A 19,989-nucleotide genomic window follows, 5' to 3' on the forward strand; every position below is an offset into this window, starting at 1 on the left:
AAGATTGTCAACTCTGCATTTGGTTCCTTACTTTGTGAAGAAAAATGCAGCCACTGCAGATTGCAATTTCTGGTGAACTTTGTTTCCCAAGATTTTTCCAGAAAACTCTAAAGAAGTACAGTCCTGTAAAGAATCATTTTGTAGCTAGTGTTCAAATGCTATCTAGATGTTTACTTACATCCTCTGCTTTGTGATAGAGGAAGAGATGTGAGTAGAATGTTGTCTATGAAAGAGTGGAGGTGGCTGTGGATTTTTACTTTGTTCATTTCTTCGCAGCACTGATCTATAATCAGCAAGTGTCTCACATTAATCAGGTCTGTACAGAGCATCAACTCCATATGCCTACTTGTTTTATGGTAAAAACCCAGGAATTCTGAGTTTCTTTGAAAGATATATGTTGTTTTGGGTTTTTTTTTAAGTAATATATATATCTTGATGGAAAGAATATATTATCAAATAAAACTTTTCCATGGTTTTACAGAAGAATGTACTTTTAAACAATTCTCTCTCGCTTTGCATGTAAGTTAGTCATTCCTGTGAAAGTACCTACATGAATGTTTATTGCAGCTGTGAGTAAATTATAATCAAAATATATAACTTTTTTGAGAAGAGTCTTTCTTTTTATAGTATGGTAACAAAATTGATTTATTATCTAGAATTGATTAATTTTCAATGTCATGTCAATTTTATTTTATCAGTTAATTTTCAGCACTGAGTGTTATAGAGATTAGGTAGATGTTGATTCAGTAGGTAATAAACTAAATCTAGGATATCATTTTCCAGCAACATTTGCACGTATGTATTTTGTGTATTTATGGTTCTGTGGTTGATAATATATATTGAAGAGTGTCTATTTTTGAATACAAACCCATTTATGTGTACTATAAAGATCACTACAACTCAAATTATGGAATATATATGCAACATAAATGAAGAAAGAGTTTCACTGATTGTTGGAATTTCCTTGTTCTTATTTCAATTTCCTTATTTTCTTATTCTCAAATTCTGAGTTGAAAAACTGGTGCACTGTGCAGGAACAAGGTCATGTCAACAATACATTAATTCACCTTGATAATTGAATTCCTTTGCAGCAAGTCAAGTAATGGAGTACTAAAAATCAATTTTTCTTAAGTTTTTACTTATTATTTTGTCAAGGTAGGCCAGTTTAAGTTTGCCATCACTTTATATTATGGAACCTGAGGATGAAGACAGCCTGAACATCAAGACAAAATAGTGTTTGGTAATGAACTACTGGACTGTAGTTCTTCAAAAATTAATTTTGAAAGTTATATAGTACACTGCTTAATTCTGCATTGCCAAAGGCTAGGAATAAGAGTTTTCTGTTAAAAAAAATGTTAAATATTTAATGTATTCACAAAAGGCACACTTTTGTGTAGTCAATTTCTATTTTTGTAACTTGTTCATTCTTAAAATTAGAACATACTGAGTTTGTAACTGTTTTAGAAATACCTTTTTTTCTCAGTTTATATTGAATTACTGTCCTGTCAGATTTGGAATACAGCTTCAGCTCTAACCAAAGAAAGAGGAAATTTACTTATGCAGTCAACAAAGTTATGTGGTTACCTACTTTCAAAAAAAAACCCCCAAATCTCCCATACTGTCTTTTTCCTTTTTGCAAAAGTTATGCAGTGTGGATAGACAAAGGAACAATGGATGGTATTATTAGCTACATTACACTAGGTAAATTCTGCAATATTTAAGACCATCTGAAATATATTTTAGCAATTTCAACAGGTTTTAATGTATAAACCTTAGATTTGGGTTGGAGTTACTCTGTGTGTGTCCTTTTGCTAATGGGCTGAGAGATGAATCCTAACCAGATAAGAGATTTCTGGACAGAAGGGAGAACTTCCACTTCCTCTTCATTCAGAATAAGAGTTAAGAATTGCTGTGCATCTGTATTTTTGAATAGACAGAATGATGGTAGTCTAGAATGTATCTCATGGCTAACTTGATGTTGTCACTGGTGGAAACCAGTTATTAGTAAAAGATGCTTAGAATGTGTGTAGTTTTTGAGGAAGAATAGCAAAAGCAGTTTCTTGTGCAAATGCCATCTATAGTGGACCATTGTTTATGGGTGTCCTTTCCTACCTGTGATTCTGTGCACTCTAAGCCTGTTTTTTTAAAAACCAACCAATCCATCAAAACAAACTAGCAAACAAACCAAACAACAAAACCCCCACAGAAATCCCCCACAACAACCCCAAACCCTACCCCCCAGAATAAATGGACTAGAACATGGAATTCTCAGAACTGCTAGATGAGAAAAATTGCATTTTAAACACTTACTGAATCAAAACCATTTCAATTTGTTGAATTCATGGTTCACAAACTAATACTGAAAACAAGGTACTGCTGAGACATGGTCTGCATTTTCATGATATCATAGCAATTCCATAAAACTCCTTTCTATTAGCATCTTCAGGCCAGAAAAGTAATTACAGACCTCAGCCAGAATGATGTTTTTTCAGTGTGAATATGTTACTACTGAATCGTCTTAACTAATAATTGTCTCATTTGCAGATTGTATAGGCTTTTTTAATTATTTATGCTCAGTCATGAATTAATACTTTTTAAAACTTTGCTGGAAAACATTCTGAAATACCATATAACATAATATTCTTGCCACTTATAGAAAACTGCTGAAGGTTTTTATCCTACCTAGCAAATACCCAGCTTGTTAAGTGTTGTAGCACAAAGGAAAGGGCACCTTGGCCACTTAGGGCAATAATATAAAACATCAGTGTTAAATGCTGCATACCTTTCTAAGGGCATTCTGTGCTTGTATTTTGGTATTACCGTACTTAATGATTGATAAAGATATTCAGATACCACTGTGAATTTTAAGTGCTTATTTTTCCAAATTCTAGAGTATTACAATATTAATTTCATTATATTAGGAGCTCTTCCCCTTTTATGCATGTGGATTTAAAAACAAAATAGTTCATTTATTTGATTAATTCTCATTTTAAGTAAGTTTTACATATGTTCACAGAATCATACAGCAGTTTGGCTTGCAAGAGAGCTTTAAGATCATCCAGTTTCATCCCAATGCCATGGGTGGAGAAACCTTCCATAGACCAGATTAATCAGAGCCCCATCCAACTTGGCCTTGAACACATCCAGGGATGGGGCATCCACAATTTCTCTGGGCAACATGTGCCAGTGTGTATCTAATGTAAACCTACATTCTTTCACTTTGAAGCTGTTACCCCTTGTCCTATAAGAGAAGACAAGCCCTTGTAAAAAGTCAGAAGGCATAATTTTTTTTTTTAGGGAACTATGAATTACAATAGAGGCTATATATATGTGCACCTCTGTGGAATGATGAATACTTCAATGTAGTAGGGAAAATTAATACAATTTGAGTTATATAGAAGTAGTATAATGTAATGGTAAGTGCATGCTAAGTTGCAAACCTCAATTTTATTCTAAGTCTTGGTATTTATAAATTAATGTTTTAGTATTTTATAATTTTTAGCCCTAAAATAGGTATGTTCAAATATTGATACAGGAACCAGATGATGAAAAATATTTTAAGCATCTTTATTTTTATCTTATGTATGTTCTAATTTTTCCCCACCAAATAGGTATGATTCTGATGAACATTTTAAAAAATTCATGTAGGGAGGCATGTAGTGAGTATTTAATTGTACTCATAATTTTTGCAACTTATTACACTGAAGATTAAAAAGAAAAAAAAATTTATTAAAGAACTTGAAAGCTGAAAATTTCAGAGAGCATTTTATAGAAATGGAAGCAGAAGTAACAGGAGGAAAAATATTTTTTTAGCATTAATTAATTCTGTCTAACTGCTACATTTTACAGTTGTTTGCAAAAATGTCTTGAATTCTTTTACTGTACTGTTGAAAGCACTACTGACTGTCATGCAAAGCTAGATAAGAAAAATACTGCCTATAACTGCTGATTAATCTGAAATGTAGCAGTTGCCCATTTCAGTAAATAGTAGTAAGTAGGCAGTGAAGGGTCCCCTAAAAAAAGCCCTGTAACTTGCACACACCTATGAAATCACACAAGTGAAAAACATGCTTTTGATTTCCCTCTTTCAAGGGTGTGTCACTTAGTTCCTTTGGTGAAAATGACTTTGCCTCTCACAGCTTTTATTTCCAGTGCCCAAAGCTGTGGTAGTGTCATAGTACTGCAGTTGCATAAGGGGAGTGTAAATAGCAGTGCTGCTTTTAGAACATAATTGTTCAAGTGATCTCAGAGCTCAGCACAGGCGGCTGTTGTGTATCTGCTTTGATAATAATAATTGACACCAGTATAACTTTGTAGCTAGAGGGGAGAGTGACATATCATATCACTCCTGTTTTATCAGCTTCTGCCCCCTTGAAAACTTGTCAGGCGCTGTCTTTTGGTAAACAGTACAGTATACAGCCTGTATAAAAATAAATGCTTCTACATGCTACTCTCAGAGATTTTTTTCTTAGTGGACAAGGTTTGGAAAATATATTTTTTTTTAATTCTGTATATAGCTTTGACACAGTCAAACACTAAATTTAATCTCTTTTGGCTTGCTTTTATCAGCTTTAGTATCACATATTAAGAGGTTAAAAAGGGCTTGGCACTTTATGTCTTCGGCATTGTATTATGCAGCATTTGTAAAAGTGCTTTTCCAGATTGTTCTTATTCTTGGAAAATGTCTTTTGAGGATCAAGTTCTTACGATTTATCTGACCTTTCACCTAAGAAATGCCTCTTGGATCTTTGTTTGTACACAGAGATTTCTATATTACATGAAAACTTAAAAGTTAAGATTATGCATTCTGAGGAACAGTGTTGATATTTCACTGTGCTAAAAAATAGCACTGTTTTTTGCAAAATTGCAGTAAAGGTTTTTTACTGAAAACATTAAAAATATTTTGCTGAATAACAGTGTGCTTGCGTTTGTTTTAAATTGTAAAAGAAATGAAAGGAGACAACAGTTGTAAAAGCCTTGAATACAGTGTGCAGTCTTTGTCACTTTGATACAGTCTTGAATATAAATCTATATAGAAATCTTTACCTGTTTTTAAATCTGTTGTACATCAAAAGAATCTCTGCATATGTACATTATATGATTTAGAAGTATACTGCATTAATTTTCAACAGATGTTGCAGGATTTCTTAATATTATAGTGTGCATATAACTTCAAAATAATTTTCTTCTTGTTCTTTGTGTTGTGACAGGATGATGAAGTAGTACTACAGTGTGTTGCCAGTATTCACAAAGAACAAAGGAAGTTTTGCTTGGCAGCTGAGGGACTTGGGAACCGCCTGTGCTTTTTGGAGCCAACATCAGAAGCTAAAGTAAGAAGCTGATACTCTCAACTGGTGTAACTGATCAGTGAATGTCAACCTACTTATTCACAAGCATATTTCATTCTGGTTTCTTAAATGTGATGCTAGAGGGACTTTATCTATGCTTTTCTTCTGGACTGCATCTTAGAATTGTTGCACAAATTTCCTAGAGATTCCAAATAAATTTTGAGGCATGCCTGTGAACAGTCAAAAGCTGCTATTCTTTAACTAAGAAAATGCCTGTAATTGAAATACTTTCTATTTTCAAGATTAAGTCTCCAGACTGTTATTAATGTTTAAGTTCACTAAACTCCCATATTCCTATTACTGCTGTAGGTTCAAATATATTGATACACTGGACTGATAATTTTAGAAGCATTGTTACCTTACCTGTCAGTTACTGGTGTGAAGTGTTGCTCCTGACTTCATTATCAGTCAGGAAGTTAAATGTACAGGAACAAGAATGATTAAGTAAAAAAGAATTTTAGAAGATTAAAAAAGGAAAATTGAAAAAAGAAGCTAGGGAGATGTGGAGGAAAAAAATCCCTGAAACCCCCCAGGCTAATTAGCAGAGCTTGAGAGGAGAAAGGAGAGAAGAGATGAAACTCTAAACCTCAACTAAAGAATAATGTTAAGAATAAGTCAAACAGAGGAGGACCGCCTCTCTCTTTGTTCTCTCTGGATCTTTTTTCCTTAATTGCTTTTATTTCTTCACTTTTCATCACCTTAAAACGCAGCATTATCAAGGCTTCTCTCTTGTCACTCTGATTTAAAAGAGAAGTGCATATCCACTTTAAAGCTCACCCACAGCCATGATCTTTATCATTAGTCATAGACTACAGAGTTGTTAAGGTTGGAAGAAATCTCTGAAGGTCATCTAGTCCAAACTCTCTACTTACATTAGCTTCAGACTGAACAGATTGCTTAGGACACTTGGATCAGAGTTTGAGTATCTCCAAGGGTGGAGACTCTTCCTCTCTCTGGGCAACCTGTTCTACTCTTTACCATGCTCACAACAAAAGTAGGGGGCTTTTGTCACGTTTAAAAAATGTTTCCTGTATTTCGTTTTGTATCAATTTCCTCTTGCCCTTTCACTGGGTACTACTGTGTAGTCTCCGGATCTGTCTCTGCTCTTTTCTGCCAGCTCCCCTTTCTCATGGCTCCCCTTCAGACTTTTTTGAGACTTATTTCACTTGGACACGTCTTTCTTTGGACGTATCAGTGGCAAGATTTTGGAAAAAAAAATAAAATTATGCTGTGAAGTTTCATGTTTGAAAACCAGCAGATATATTGGTTCAAAAATTAAAATTTCCTAGAAGAGTTCATGTTATTACATCATAAGATTCTGAATCTTAGCTTTCTAGTTACTGCTGTAAATATCTTCTATCAACCTCATACATGATATGAGATCATATACCTTCTCTTCTGCTTTGTCAGCGACATTACAGAGCAAATACAATATCCATGGGGTCATTCTAAAAGACAGGAAAGCAATAATACATGGGGGAAAAGCTTTTGCATTTGAACCTGAAGAAGTTTCATTTTACTGCGAGGAGTACAGCTCAAGGAAAGTAGGATAGGTGTGTTTTCAATTCATGAGGAATAGATTTGTATTATTGTCATACAGGAGAATAGCACGTACCTCAAAAACAAATGAATAGACATTAAGTATTGATTCAAAAATTAAAATAAATACGTGTTCAAACTCACTTTTCATCCTGTTTCACTTTTTCTGCTGATCTGTTCTTGCACTGTTTGATTTTTTTTACAGTATGTCCCTCCAGACCTTTGTGTCTGTAATTTTGTCCTTGAACAGTCACTGTCTGTCAGAGCCCTTCAAGAAATGCTGGCCAGCACAGGGGAAAATGCTAGTGAAGGGGTAAGTAAACTGACCTCAAGGAACATTTAATCTGAATATAGATTGTCCTCATTTCTTTCCTTGTCCAGGATTTTCTAGAAGAACATCCTGATGTCATAGTATTCTTGGGACATTATTGCTCCACTTCTGTAATCACACTAATTTCTCTTTGGCAGTGGGGAACTGGTGCAACTGTCTTTTGAATATTTGTGATCCAGAAACACCATCAATTTGATTGCTTTGGCCCCAATTCTCTAATTTCAACTGAATCGAACTGAATTGAACTTTTATTCTCTTACAAACAGAACATGATGAAAATCTATGACTTTACTTATTTTACAACCTAATGGCTTATTCCACGCTTCAGATCTTTAACTGGCAAACTACAACTGAAAGATCTGAGGTTAAAAATGGTATATGAACATTCCATTTGGGATTGGAAGTAGAGGACATATAATCTCGTTGGTAAAAATGATCACACTCTTGCTTGAGGAGGGGTAGACAAAAAAAAAAGTAATCTGCTGTGCTGTATTTATTTTGAAGTTATCTTGTCCTGCATTTATTTTGTAGTTAGGTACCCAGTCCATGAGGGAAACTGCAATATGAACACAGGAGTTTATACTAACAACAAGGCTGAAATAAAAATTATTTGCTTTTCATATTAAATTTGGTTTGGAACAGAATTCTCCTGCTAGTTTCAGATTTTTCTAGGGGAAGATAGTAGCTTATTCAATTTGGAGGTTTTATTGTTTTGGTTTGGTTGTATTTTCTTCTTTTATTTTATTTAATAACTCAGCCTTAAACTTACAAATCCATTAAAAAACTTACAGCAAAAAATAGCAGGAAGTGGTCTTGTTCTCAGTATTCATATGTTTGTTGCAAACTGAATACATGTAATTTTTTTTTAAGACCTGTTTGGAATTACATTTGCCTTTGCTGTTAAGGTTTTCCTTTCTCATTAAAAAAAAAAAAAAAAAAAAAAAAGTTTTAATGTATAAAAGAGGTATCTTGTATTCACTGCCACGTTTTTCCAGTTTTCTTCACCTAACTGTGACAAGTTCCCACAGTATTAATACTACTTTTTATGAATGATGTATTTTGAAGAAGCTTGATGGTAGTTTAATTTATGTATTGTTCACAGTGTGTAAAACCATTTGCCTACATAAGATATGACCATTTGAGTTCTTGGAGTTTCCTTTAATTATCTTTGTCCCTTCCAAATGAATCCGAGGATGAGAACTGACCCTAAATGCCATCCAAAAGGAACTCAAAAGAAACATGTTAAATCTGCTAAAGGAAGCAAATGGAAAATACAGTTTGGCCTTTCCCTGATCTTGTCGCAGTTTTACATATTCAAAATTGATAACTGCGCTTGATTGAAAGTATGGATGCAGTTGCTTTAATGAATCTGAAACATGTTAAAGATTAATATTAGCAAGTAGGTATTCTTAGCCCATGCTTAAACTATTCTGGGAAGTAGGTTAGTTGTTTTCTCTTTCAGATTTCAGTTTCTGTATATATATATATATATATTTATGTTGTTGTTGGTTTTTTTAATGCCTGCATGAAGTTTATAAGAAAGGTAAGTAGTATCTTATTTAACTTAAAATATGTCTTTGCAAATGCCATGTTTTACTAAATCATAATAAAAATTAGGTAAAAATGAAAGTCTTTGTCAAGGAACGACACTTTTTCCTTTGGCATATATTTGGCTATTTCTGTATCGACTGTGTCATTAATATTTTTTCCCCATTGGGTACATTTCATAATTTGTGGGAATATTTGCACTTACTCCTTGAACTGCCATAGCTCTTCATGCTGCTGCATAGTTCTGATCGTGGGCCACTCAGAGCAGTGGAGTTCTGACCTTCTCCATCCTCCTCTGCAGGCAGCCCAAGGGGGTGGCCACCGGACCCTGCTGTACGGCCACGCGATACTGCTTCGACATTCGTTTAGTGAAATGGTGAGTGAGGGGGCACCTGCACAGAATCAGCCGCAGGAATGATACATGGCTTTTTACCAAAAAAAAAAAAAAACAACAACAACAAAACATAATCATTTGTAATAACATTCTTTCCAAGCTATCTTCTGCACTAGATGAAAAATAAGTTAATAACTTGTGGAGTCTCAACACAATAGAATTGTTTAAATTCAGATTCTTAAATTCAGAATTGTAGATGAAAAGTTCCTTTGGCCATGGATTACTTCTGTGTCCTTAAGGAATCCATTTTAATGATGCTTCCATTAGCAAGTATATCTAAAGCAAATGAATTTGTTGTGATATGGTTTTTTCTTCCTCATCATATTTTATAAGATAAGGTGTTCCATTTGACATCCCATAGTTCCCAGGGATTATGTTCACAAAGATGCTGTCTTTAGGCTGCATCGTATAAATTTCTTCATACTATATTCTACAACTGAAAAATTTCAGCAGTTTTGAATCTTTGACATAATAGGCCCCATGTGAATACACGTAATACAGGGCTGAAGAAATGAGAAGTCAGGAGAACACTTTCCCTCCTTTTTCCTGTACTAGAAAATGCTACATTGATCTTCAATCTATGTTGCTTATGTTTATGAACCTTGAAAATTGTAGTTGCCTTGATATACCAGAGTTGCAAGCATAATTACTGCTTTTTTATAAATGTTTGCATGAATCAAACTTATTATGATAGGGCTGTAATTAGATATTTGCCTGTTTGTGTCTGATGAGCTGTATGAAACTTCAGAAGTTAGAAGCCACATTGCACAGCTGACGTGGCAATGTGCTGCAGTAGAAAAGGATTTTGATGTTTCAAGTTCAGGAAGAACTGAATGGATAACAACATCATCTTTAACTCATTTAAAAAATTAAATATGATAGTAAGATGAAGTAAGGTGAATGTATTAATGTGTGTTAATGGATACTGTTGGGTTTTTGTTTTCAATAACTTCACTATTTTGCAGTATTTGACATGTTTAACATCATCAAGATCCCAGACAGATAAACTTGCATTTGATGTGGGACTACGAGAAAATGCAGCAGGTATGGCAAGTTGTTTTTGGAGGAAAATGAGTCACCCATTTCTGGTTTTAGGGGAGGCATTGAGTTTAATGTAACTGTCAGGTTATGAATGGGATCCTTATGTGATCATCAGAAATAAGATGACTGATTTAAAATCTAATTAATGTATTTCTGGGAGTACTGCCATTACCATTACTGCTAACAGAAATATAGTAAAAAAAATTGTGCTTCCATGAAAACACACATAAATTGAGTTGCCACTGGGAGCTATATTAAATGAATTTAAAGGTAACTTAGCCACAAAGAGCCACAAATATATTAACCTGCTGCTGTGTACATAGTGCTCATGGCTACTGAAAGTGATGAGAACTCCTCAGAAAGTAATAGGTGACTCTGTAATAATCAGGCCCAGATATATATCTTGAAGGGAAAATCTAAGTACCTGTATACACACTTCATTGTTGTAAAGCTCAAATAAAGAAATTCCTATTGTGTTAATATAAAGCTGTGCTTTCTATTGTTTTTTTCATTATTTCGAAAATAAATTAAAATCAAATAGGCTAATTGATGATAGAGAGGCAGTGTTAAAATGTTTGTAAATCATGATCTTTGAATATGTTCAGGTGACTCTACAAAAGTTTGTCTTTCAGTTGTTTATAGCCATTCAGAAGATGGCTTTGGACAGATATTAACAGTCTGTTACCTGGCTGTCTTTGATTGTCGCCTTAGATGGAGAACATTTGCTTTGGGCATATTGGAAAAATGAATTAATGTGATAAAAGGATTATATGTGTTTAATCTCTACTAAAATAGTTTCAGTGATATCTGATTTTATAATTCTGTAGCTTTTTTTAAAGATTTCTTTTAGAATTATTGTACATACATCTGCTCTTATCTATGAGGTTTTATAACAAGCGTCTGTAGTTGTTTAATTGGTAATTGCTTAGCTGTACATACACAAGAAAACTCTTGTACACATAGGTAAGATTCAAAAACCTTGGTTGTGTTTCTGTCCAGAGAGCTTTGGTAGCTACTGCATTACTGGAAATCTCATAAATTGAGTGCCATATCACTTCCTTCTGCCCAACTCCCTCACCTATGAAACTGTGCTAATGAATCAGTTTCGGCTGCAGGAAGTATTCTCCACATAGCAGAGGGAAACACCGCTGGCTATTAAAAGTTATTCCCTTTGAAGATTTAGCATTTTACACTTGCAGGGATGTAACTTCTATTTATTGTCTTCACTATAATTAGTTTAATATCTTTCAAATTTTAAGGAGCTTTGATGTGAAATATCCTAATCAATCAAATAAATTTTTGTACTTTGATTCTGCCAAATTTGCTTTTTTTCCCCCCCATTTCACATTGTCTGGTGAGAAAGTTTTATTTCAACTTGTTTTCTTCAAGATCTTATCTTTCACACTGTTCAGAGTGTGAAGCTGTGAAATTAATTAGGTAATCTTCCCAGAATATCTGTGTGTGTGTGCAGAGTAACCTGGAATCTTATGTTTCATGTGTAGGAGATGTTCTATGGCTGTCACCCTTAGGCTTGGCTATTTTGTAATATATGTTCTGCAGTGCTAGGGGAACTGCTTCCAGGGTTGTTGTGCTATGTGATACAGAAGGTTGTGAATTAAATATAACCACTAAACCAAAGAAGAGACAAAAGGTGGTAAATAAGACCACAGTAGCTGTCAGCAATTTCCTGGCAAGGAAAGCCTCCAAGGGAGAGCAGTTCTGAGCAGTGTTTTATAAACAGTCCCTTTAAAAGCACCTGAAAAGGGAAATATTGTATATGGCAAAGATTATTTGACAAAAAGTTTCAAGTAAAAAGAAAAGCACTGAAAATGATTGAAAAGAGAAATGATGTTTTATAAGGTGAATGTCTTACAAGACGATTTGTATGATGATATTTCAAAGTTGTATAAAGATATCCTTAGATTTCTCGGGAGTTGTCTGTTTTGTAGAACCTTGATTAGTGCCTCTGTCCTTTAGGTGAGGCATGCTGGTGGACAATACACCCTGCTTCTAAGCAAAGGTCAGAAGGAGAAAAAGTTCGAATAGGTGATGACCTTATCCTGGTCAGTGTGTCCTCTGAAAGATACCTGGTAAGTTTGTTTCTTTAGATAGTGGTCAAATGGTGGGAAAATACAAAATTCTGTGGGGATATTGGCAGATTGGTTGGGATTCTTATGAATTACTGTTTTCTAATCTAGGGAGTAATGTCTGGTTGTAATACATTATTATTTTTCTGCACTGAAAGGGTGATGTTTGTGTGTGAGTCTCTTCTCCAGAACAAGACTGCTCCATGCCTTTTTCCCAAATTATGTAAGAATACTAATTGTAGAAGAAATTTGTGTATTTAATTTATGATACATTCTCTTCTGTTGATAAATTAATATAATAAATATTTTGAGTGCATAATTTTCATTGTTTCCTGTTACCATTATCTTATTTCAGCATCTCTCCGTGTCAAATGGAAATATTCAAGTGGATGCCTCCTTTATGCAGACACTATGGAATGTACATCCTATATGCTCAGGAAGCAATATTACAGAAGGTTTGCATTTTATTTATTTAGACATGAATATAAATTAGATTAATTTGTATGCTTTTGATTAAGAGGGAAAATTTTAAAAGAAATTCCCCTCAGAATATCAATGAAAAATTGAATGAAAATAGAGAAAAGGAGGTCAGGAGAGAAGAATACTTGAAGGGAAAACAGGGAATTACAGATACATCAGCTGGATTTACTGAAGAAAAGCTAAATGAGTACTGTAACTTTAGAATAACAAAGCTTTAAAAGCTGCATGAAAAAAGTGAAGACCCAGTTTAATTTGAGGGAGTAGGAGTTGCAGAATAACTAAAGCCAGAAAACTTAGATTTTTGCATACAATTTTCCTAAATACTGTTCTCCCACTAGAGAATAAACAGAAGGGAGATAAAGATACAGGCAAAATGGAAAACAGTTTTCTCAAAGTTCCTATTTCAGCCCCCATTCTGCTTTTTGCAGATATTTCCTCATTATCCTTTCTGCATGTCACAGCCATGTATCCATATTATTTTCTTTTATTCAGCCTAAATCCTACACCACAGGGTCAGGATTTTGTTCAGGAAATTTTATGGCACGTTGTGGTCATGTTTGAGAAGCACCACATTCTGAGGAATGTCTTGCTCTGTAGTGAGTCTGATCCGCTCAGTGTCTCTCCTTATTTCAGTGCCATAGTTTGTCATTAACACTGTCATAGCAGACATTGTACTTCGCCTTTGCTATTCTCTACTCAAAGTATCAGCACTCAACATTCACAAACTACTTAAATGTACTTAAGTTAGGATTTTGTATCACTTGTCTGTAAAACTTAATATTTATGATATACTAATATGCAGTAACATAGGACAAAATGGAGTGTTAAGGGAGGTGAGAGAGCTATAGCGCTTCCCTGGGATCAGCTATAGTAAGTCTTGATAGAAGATGACTACCCTGGTGTTATCCTCTCCTCTCCTCTCCTCTCCTCTCCTCTCCTCTCCTCTCCTCTCCTCTCCTCTCCTCTCCTCTCCTCTCCTCTCCTCTCCTCTCCTCTCCTCTCCTCTCCTCTCCTCTCCTCTCCTCTCCTCTCCTCTCCTCTCCTCTCCTCTCCTCTCCTCTCCTCTCCTCTCCTCTCCTCTCCTCTCCTCTCCTCTCCTCTCCTCTCCTCTCCTCTCCTCTCCTCTCCTCTCCTCTCCTCTCCTCTCCTCTCCTCTCCTCTCCTCTCCTCTCCTCTCCTCTCCTCTCCTCTCCTCTCCTCTCCTCTCCTCTCCTCTCCTCTCCTCTCCCCTCTCCTCTCCTCTCCTCTCCTCTGTTGTCTCAGCCTTTCCTCATGTGTGACCTACACCAGTTTCTTAATCACCTTAGTGGCCTTTTGCTGTATTTGGAACCCTTATATTGTGTGGCCCAGAATTATTCACCTGATCAAAAATAATGTTATTATAAAAAAAATAAGTTAGGGTGTAGTAAGAAGAGAAGTAGATTTTCTGTGTATCAATCAATTTTTTCTCAAGTTCTTAGGCTTTGGTTTTAAATAACATTCTCCTGCATTCTTCTAAATTATTTTCTTCTCTATTCTTTAAATACATTCTTCTACATACAAGAATGTTTTATGTGACAGATGATCGTATGTCATATATCCTAGACATAGCAGTCAATCTCATGTGGAATGAAGAGAGAGATAGTGGAATTCCCTGAGTTCAAAACTGGATTAGGAATTAGACAGTGCTGTTTTTGTGATATTTGTAAAACCATCAAGAAAACATAAATAACACAAAAGTATATTTTCTCCATTATTTCTTTGCTTTGACTTTTCTATTAATTAGCATTTGGTAATTGTCAGTTTCCTCATTTACAAATTTATGTTGAACCAGCTGGACACTATGAAAGTTTCTTTCTACCCTTCCCCCTTGATGTGTGCTCTTTTAAAAGGCAGTAACTTCACTTACAAGGTCAGAATGGTTTGGGCTAGGATCTTATGAGTCATCCTCCTACACCTTCTTTCTCTTTTCATTTTCAGTGTGAGGCAGAGTGCCTGCTTTTCACCTGTACTCTGTGTTAAATGGGTTGGAAAGTTAACTTCCATTAAACTTAATCTTCAGAAGTGCTAAGCCCCCTTCTGTCCTCTGTCTCCTGCTGTGCACCTTTGATTTTGACACAAATGATAAATGACAGAGGAAACCAATGAAATGATGAAATTATTTTGTATTGAGATAATTTAAACTGTATTAAGGGAAACTGTTTGATTTGGCTTTTACCTAAAGCATTCCATTTTCAAAACAATAATTGTTTTTGTTGTTTTAAAGAACTTTTTAAATTCCTTTTCTGTCTCAGAATCCTAATTTGAGTTTTAAATGTCAAAAGTTTGCTTTTGTTTTTTCTTCATTTTCAGAAGAAATATGTATTTTTAAAAAGGTACTAAAATAGTATGTTGATGCATTAAATTCATTCTGGTTTAGTTTCAGTTATGAGTGAAAATTTGGAAAATAGATCTTATCTGGGTCTTGAATTTTTTAAACTTTCATGAGGGTGTTATTTTCATAGTCGATGTTTTAGCTAATGAGTAAATGAACTTCTTTTTCAGGGTATCTTCTTGGTGGGCATGTAGTACGTTTCTTCCATGGCCATGATGAGTGCTTGACAATTCCATCTACAGATCAGAATGATTCACAGCACAAGTAAGTGATGGCACATTTTTTAATATTTCCTTCTTTCAAAGAGGAAACAGGATGTCAGTTGAATTTGTGGCTAGGTAGATTAAACACTCTTTACAGCAGTCTTTAACTAGGCAGTGACATTGAACAAGAAGTTGAGACCTACTAAGCAGAAAATCAGTCATGAGTTCTTTCATTGTTGAGATTCAAGTAGCTGACTTTCACTGAGATTTCATCCTTTTATATTGCTTGTCTCTAGTTCATACTACAATAAGTAGAGGTAAGAAAGAGTTAGCAGGAAGATGGGAATGTGAAAAAAATCCCTAAAAATCTCTGTAAGTTTGCCCTCTCAATGACTTTCATATTTTATGTATTTTGCATTTTTTTTGCAAATTTTTAAGTTTCTCAAATTTGATTACATATTAAGAAAATTACATCATATTATCTAGACTAAACCACTTTTGTATTAAACTTATATCTACAGTTGTCTTCTATTATGTTGATTTATTCTTCTATATTTTTTGATTTTTTTTGTTAATCAGAAGCAAAGTGAGCTAATAATTTTGCTGCACAAACCTGCTAGCTTTAAAATCATAGTCAACAAATGAGACCTGTCTACCTATTGTGGCAAATAAGTTATGCTTTGGCAATATGATACCACAAGTAACTTCCAATTATGTCAGGTAAACAATTATGTCAGCTCTAAATTTTACATGTTTACATTTCTGTGGAGTAAAAATGTCTCCAAGTCCTAAAGAGAACCCAAACTGAAAACCAGAAAAATTTACTTTGTGAATTTACACTTCACGTGTAAAGAAAAAGAAAAAAAGTATTTATTGTCTATGAAAATGTACACACCTGGTATAAAAATACTGGCAAACATGTTAGGATGTTGCATTCAGACTTATTTTATAAAGGACATATTTCAGCAAGGTTAAAATAGATGCTGAGCTGGTTTAGTGTGTTTAGAAATGCTGTACTTTTCTACTTTTCTTACTTATCTAGAAGTCAGATATAGCTAATATTAAAATTAATTGTAGAGTCCTATTGCCCAGTATGATGTGATTCTTTATGTAGGCTTGATGTGTATTGTTACTGCCTTAAGATTTGCTTCCATGTGTTTTATGCTAAGTAAGAAACGGGGTAAAATTAAAAAGTATATTTTTCTGAATGAAATCTATATATTTATAATCTTAAAATTGGAAAAAAATGTGAAAGCTATATATAATATTTTCAAATGTGCGATAGTGAAGGATTTGAAGTTGTCCTGTTTTTTGGATTTATGAGCTGAGTAGGATATAAGGCCAAGTTTGTACTGTGTCATAGTTGTAGGAGTCATGCTTACATTATCAAAATAAAATGAAAATACAAAAAAACCCCAAATAGTAATAAGAAAGGGACAGAGAGATGTAGAAAGTGGCTATGTTTGTTTCTATCTCTTTATTTTATCAGTTCTATGCATTTCATTAGAAATGTTATATAAGTTAAGTTAGGCAAGAGTGAAGATTTCTCTTTTCATAAAACAAAAATCCTATTTTTGAACATTTCTGTAAAGAATGCTATTTTACAACTCACAAAGAGATGGTTCTCTGACAAGAATCCTAAGGTATTTTTTACAGGGCAAATGGAAATACTTGGGGTGAATGTATTAAACATCAAAAAGGCTAACTTGGCAAGAAAAATCAAAAGATGGACCAATGGAATCAAGTAGATGAAAAAAAATGTTATGTGGATGCTGTTGAGGAAAAGCAGCAATTCTTTACTACATGCAGCTTTGTTACTGAAAGAGCAGGTCACTAATTCTAGTCCAGTGTTGCATATAGAAAAAGCTGGAAAAAATATCTGAAATGTTTTAAACTATAGAAATTAGAAGTATAAGAGGTGAATAGAGACTATGACTGTATCAGGTGATACATATACCTATGAAACTGAACTACACCTGTAATAGCCCTTTAGAGATAGAATGGTTGAGTTGTGCCAAGGAGAAATGAAGGAGGTCAGAGAGAGTGGAAATGAATACTTGGTTTTGAGCTTAGCTGGGATTTAGAGTCTGCCAAAAGTAAAATCAGTAAGGTCAGCAGACCAGAGACATTAGAATGAAAATGGAGAGCTCCAGATACTTACTGTGCATTCAGTATATTCAGAGAATCATGTAGCAGCCCAGGTTGGAAATGACCTTGAAAGATCAAATTCATAGAGTCTGGAAACGAAGATGAGTTGAAAGATAGGGATTTTTTGGTTTATTTTTATTCTGTAGTACCAACATATTTTCGTGCAAGATAAGATGTGTAGGCAATGTTACTACCTTTACTATGAGGACTATTTATTCTTACTCTTCTAGTGAACTAACATTTCAAAATATTTTATATCACATGTATGCCCTTAAATGTGACTCCTAAAAAAAGTAGTGGTGTAAATACAAGTTCATCATTTTATAAAGCTGCTGGGTGCAAATGATTAGCCATGCTCCAGCATGTTTCATGATTCTTCCAGGATTTTATTGGTGTTGCTCAAGAAAGAGACCCATAAGTGTTCTCAGTTGAAGAAAAGGTGTAGAAATACTTGCTCACATACAAAAAACAAAACTTCTATTTTAAAAGTTGATTTTCTGTCCCATTGTTGCATAGTAACAATACTAAAGAGCTTTTTCTACCTGCTACCTGTCAAAAATGGAAAAAGAATTTGATCATTTGGAAAATCAGTTAAAATTCTGCATTTCAAAATGCTTCAAATACTTTAATTTACTTTAATTAATTAATTAATACTTTAATTCAGCTATATAACAGCTAGATTGTGACATCTTTATGCATGCATTTGCTGTATTCAGTCAAATTGGCCAGAGTAGGAAGGCAGATTTTAAATTTCCTTGCTGCACATTTTTTCAGACACTTAAGCACAATAGAAGGTACAGCTTCTGAGCATGTTAGGGTGGATTTGTTCTTCTCAGAGGAATAATATGTAAGAACGTTTTTCATCTTTTGGTAGGCATTCAGACCTTTCCTATAACCCATTATGTTTCCTATACTCATTATAAATGAGAACGTTTATACAAAGTCTGGTGATTAGATGACAAGATATGAATTATTATTAAAACATTGAAAACTTGCTATGAACAGGGTTAATCCACCATAGTTTTCTTTGTTTGCATTTGATTATTAAGTAGGATATTGGTTTCTGCACTAGAACACATTAATAACCCTCTGTCAATAGTTCAAGAGAACCAAATTATAGTAAAGGCTTAATCATTTCCCTTCCTATTTTTTATTTCTCTGAATGCGTTATCTGTTTTGTGAAGATTATAATACAGACATTTTGTTATCATGACAATTTTTTGCTCATTAATAAGAATCATAGAAATAATTTTAGGAATTAAGTCTCTGATATCGTATTCTTGTTGTTTTCATCTGAAAATGTATATCTTTATTTTAAAATACGTTATATATTTAATACCATTGGTAATGTAGATTAATATCCTGGGAACTGTAGCAATTACATATTTTTATGGTTGATTAAATGACAGGAAAAATTTTCCAGCTGCTTTCAAGGTTAAGCATTTTATCAGCTCCTGAGAGAGACTGTATTAATGGAAATAATCTAATTTACCTGGGACATTTGGATTGCTTATCATAGTCTCACTGATGAGTAGGAATCTTCTGTCCATTCAATGACATTAGTTTACTGAGAGAAAAGTAGTGAGTCATGTACAGTTTCCAGGGAAGTAAGTTACATACAAGTAAGTTACAAATACTATGTAAGCACAAATAAGCACAAGAAGATGGTCTTCTGAATCTTTCCTCTAGGAAAGTATTTTATGAAACTGGAGGAGCTGGCATACGAGCAAGGTCACTGTGGAGAGTAGAACCCCTTCGAATAAGGTACTGACATTTTTTAAAATTTTTTGGATTGCAAATTTGTTATATTAATAGGAATTTTATTGTTTCAGACCCTTAAGGCAGAATATATATTTGCCACACTTTATGATATGTGTTAGTAGGCTCTTTGTCAATAATAAAAAGCAATGTACTGGGATAGATTTTTTTCTGTCTCCCATATCAAAAGCAGCATTGCCTATGAGAGAAAGAATTGCTTCTTTCCAAAAATAAAATACATTTCTAGTTTTACTTGGAGTTTCATAAGCATGAGTGGAAATAAGAGAAATAGCATCCCTTCTGTGTGTTTCTTGTTTTGTTTTGTTTTGTTTTTTTTAAAGATTATATCCTTCCTCTGTGATTATCTGTCTGTTATTTCTCTGCAAGTGAAATTTCAATATATATCATAAGAGTATGTTATATATTGATGGCCATCTGAACTGTATGTTTGTTTTACCCTTGGTGTGTTTGTGATTGTGAAATACCCTCATAACTAACACAGATGTAGGATAGTTCTGGGAATGTTCAGTCCCCACTTAGGTTTTAATTTGTTTGTTTAGTCACTCAGCTAAAATACAGTAGTTAATTTGCACATATAGGATTTTTTTATGGACACCATATGTAACACCCTGATAAGACAGAGAGAACAAGAGGATGGAAGCCATGCTCCTTTCCAGGGTTCCCTTTGCAAATGAATTAACAGTTTTGCATCTGATTTAATGCAAGTATTTAGATCAGAACCAAAAAAGGAACATATAT

The 19,989-nt window shown here is 34.1% G+C and overlaps 1 protein-coding gene across 16 annotated transcripts in view; it reads left to right on the top strand.

Annotated features, from left to right (window-relative positions):
• The window catches only part of RYR3 (ryanodine receptor 3), a 200,352-nt gene that overhangs the window by 42,474 nt on the left and 137,889 nt on the right, over window positions 1-19,989 (top strand). For all 16 annotated transcript variants that reach the window (XM_033062284.2, XM_033062289.2, XM_033062285.2 and 13 more), the window contains exons 2-10: window positions 5,211-5,330; window positions 7,093-7,200; window positions 8,750-8,761; window positions 9,068-9,142; window positions 10,126-10,204; window positions 12,179-12,291; window positions 12,644-12,743; window positions 15,292-15,385; window positions 19,162-19,236. In XM_033062284.2, the coding sequence (XP_032918175.1) occupies window positions 5,211-5,330; window positions 7,093-7,200; window positions 8,750-8,761; window positions 9,068-9,142; window positions 10,126-10,204; window positions 12,179-12,291; window positions 12,644-12,743; window positions 15,292-15,385; window positions 19,162-19,236 (776 nt within the window). The remainder of the gene's footprint in view (window positions 1-5,210; window positions 5,331-7,092; window positions 7,201-8,749; window positions 8,762-9,067; window positions 9,143-10,125; window positions 10,205-12,178; window positions 12,292-12,643; window positions 12,744-15,291; window positions 15,386-19,161; window positions 19,237-19,989) is intronic.

The sequence above is a fragment of the Catharus ustulatus genome, chromosome 6 (genome assembly GCF_009819885.2).
Source record: "Catharus ustulatus isolate bCatUst1 chromosome 6, bCatUst1.pri.v2, whole genome shotgun sequence".
NCBI classification, from domain to species: domain Eukaryota; kingdom Metazoa; phylum Chordata; class Aves; order Passeriformes; family Turdidae; genus Catharus; species Catharus ustulatus.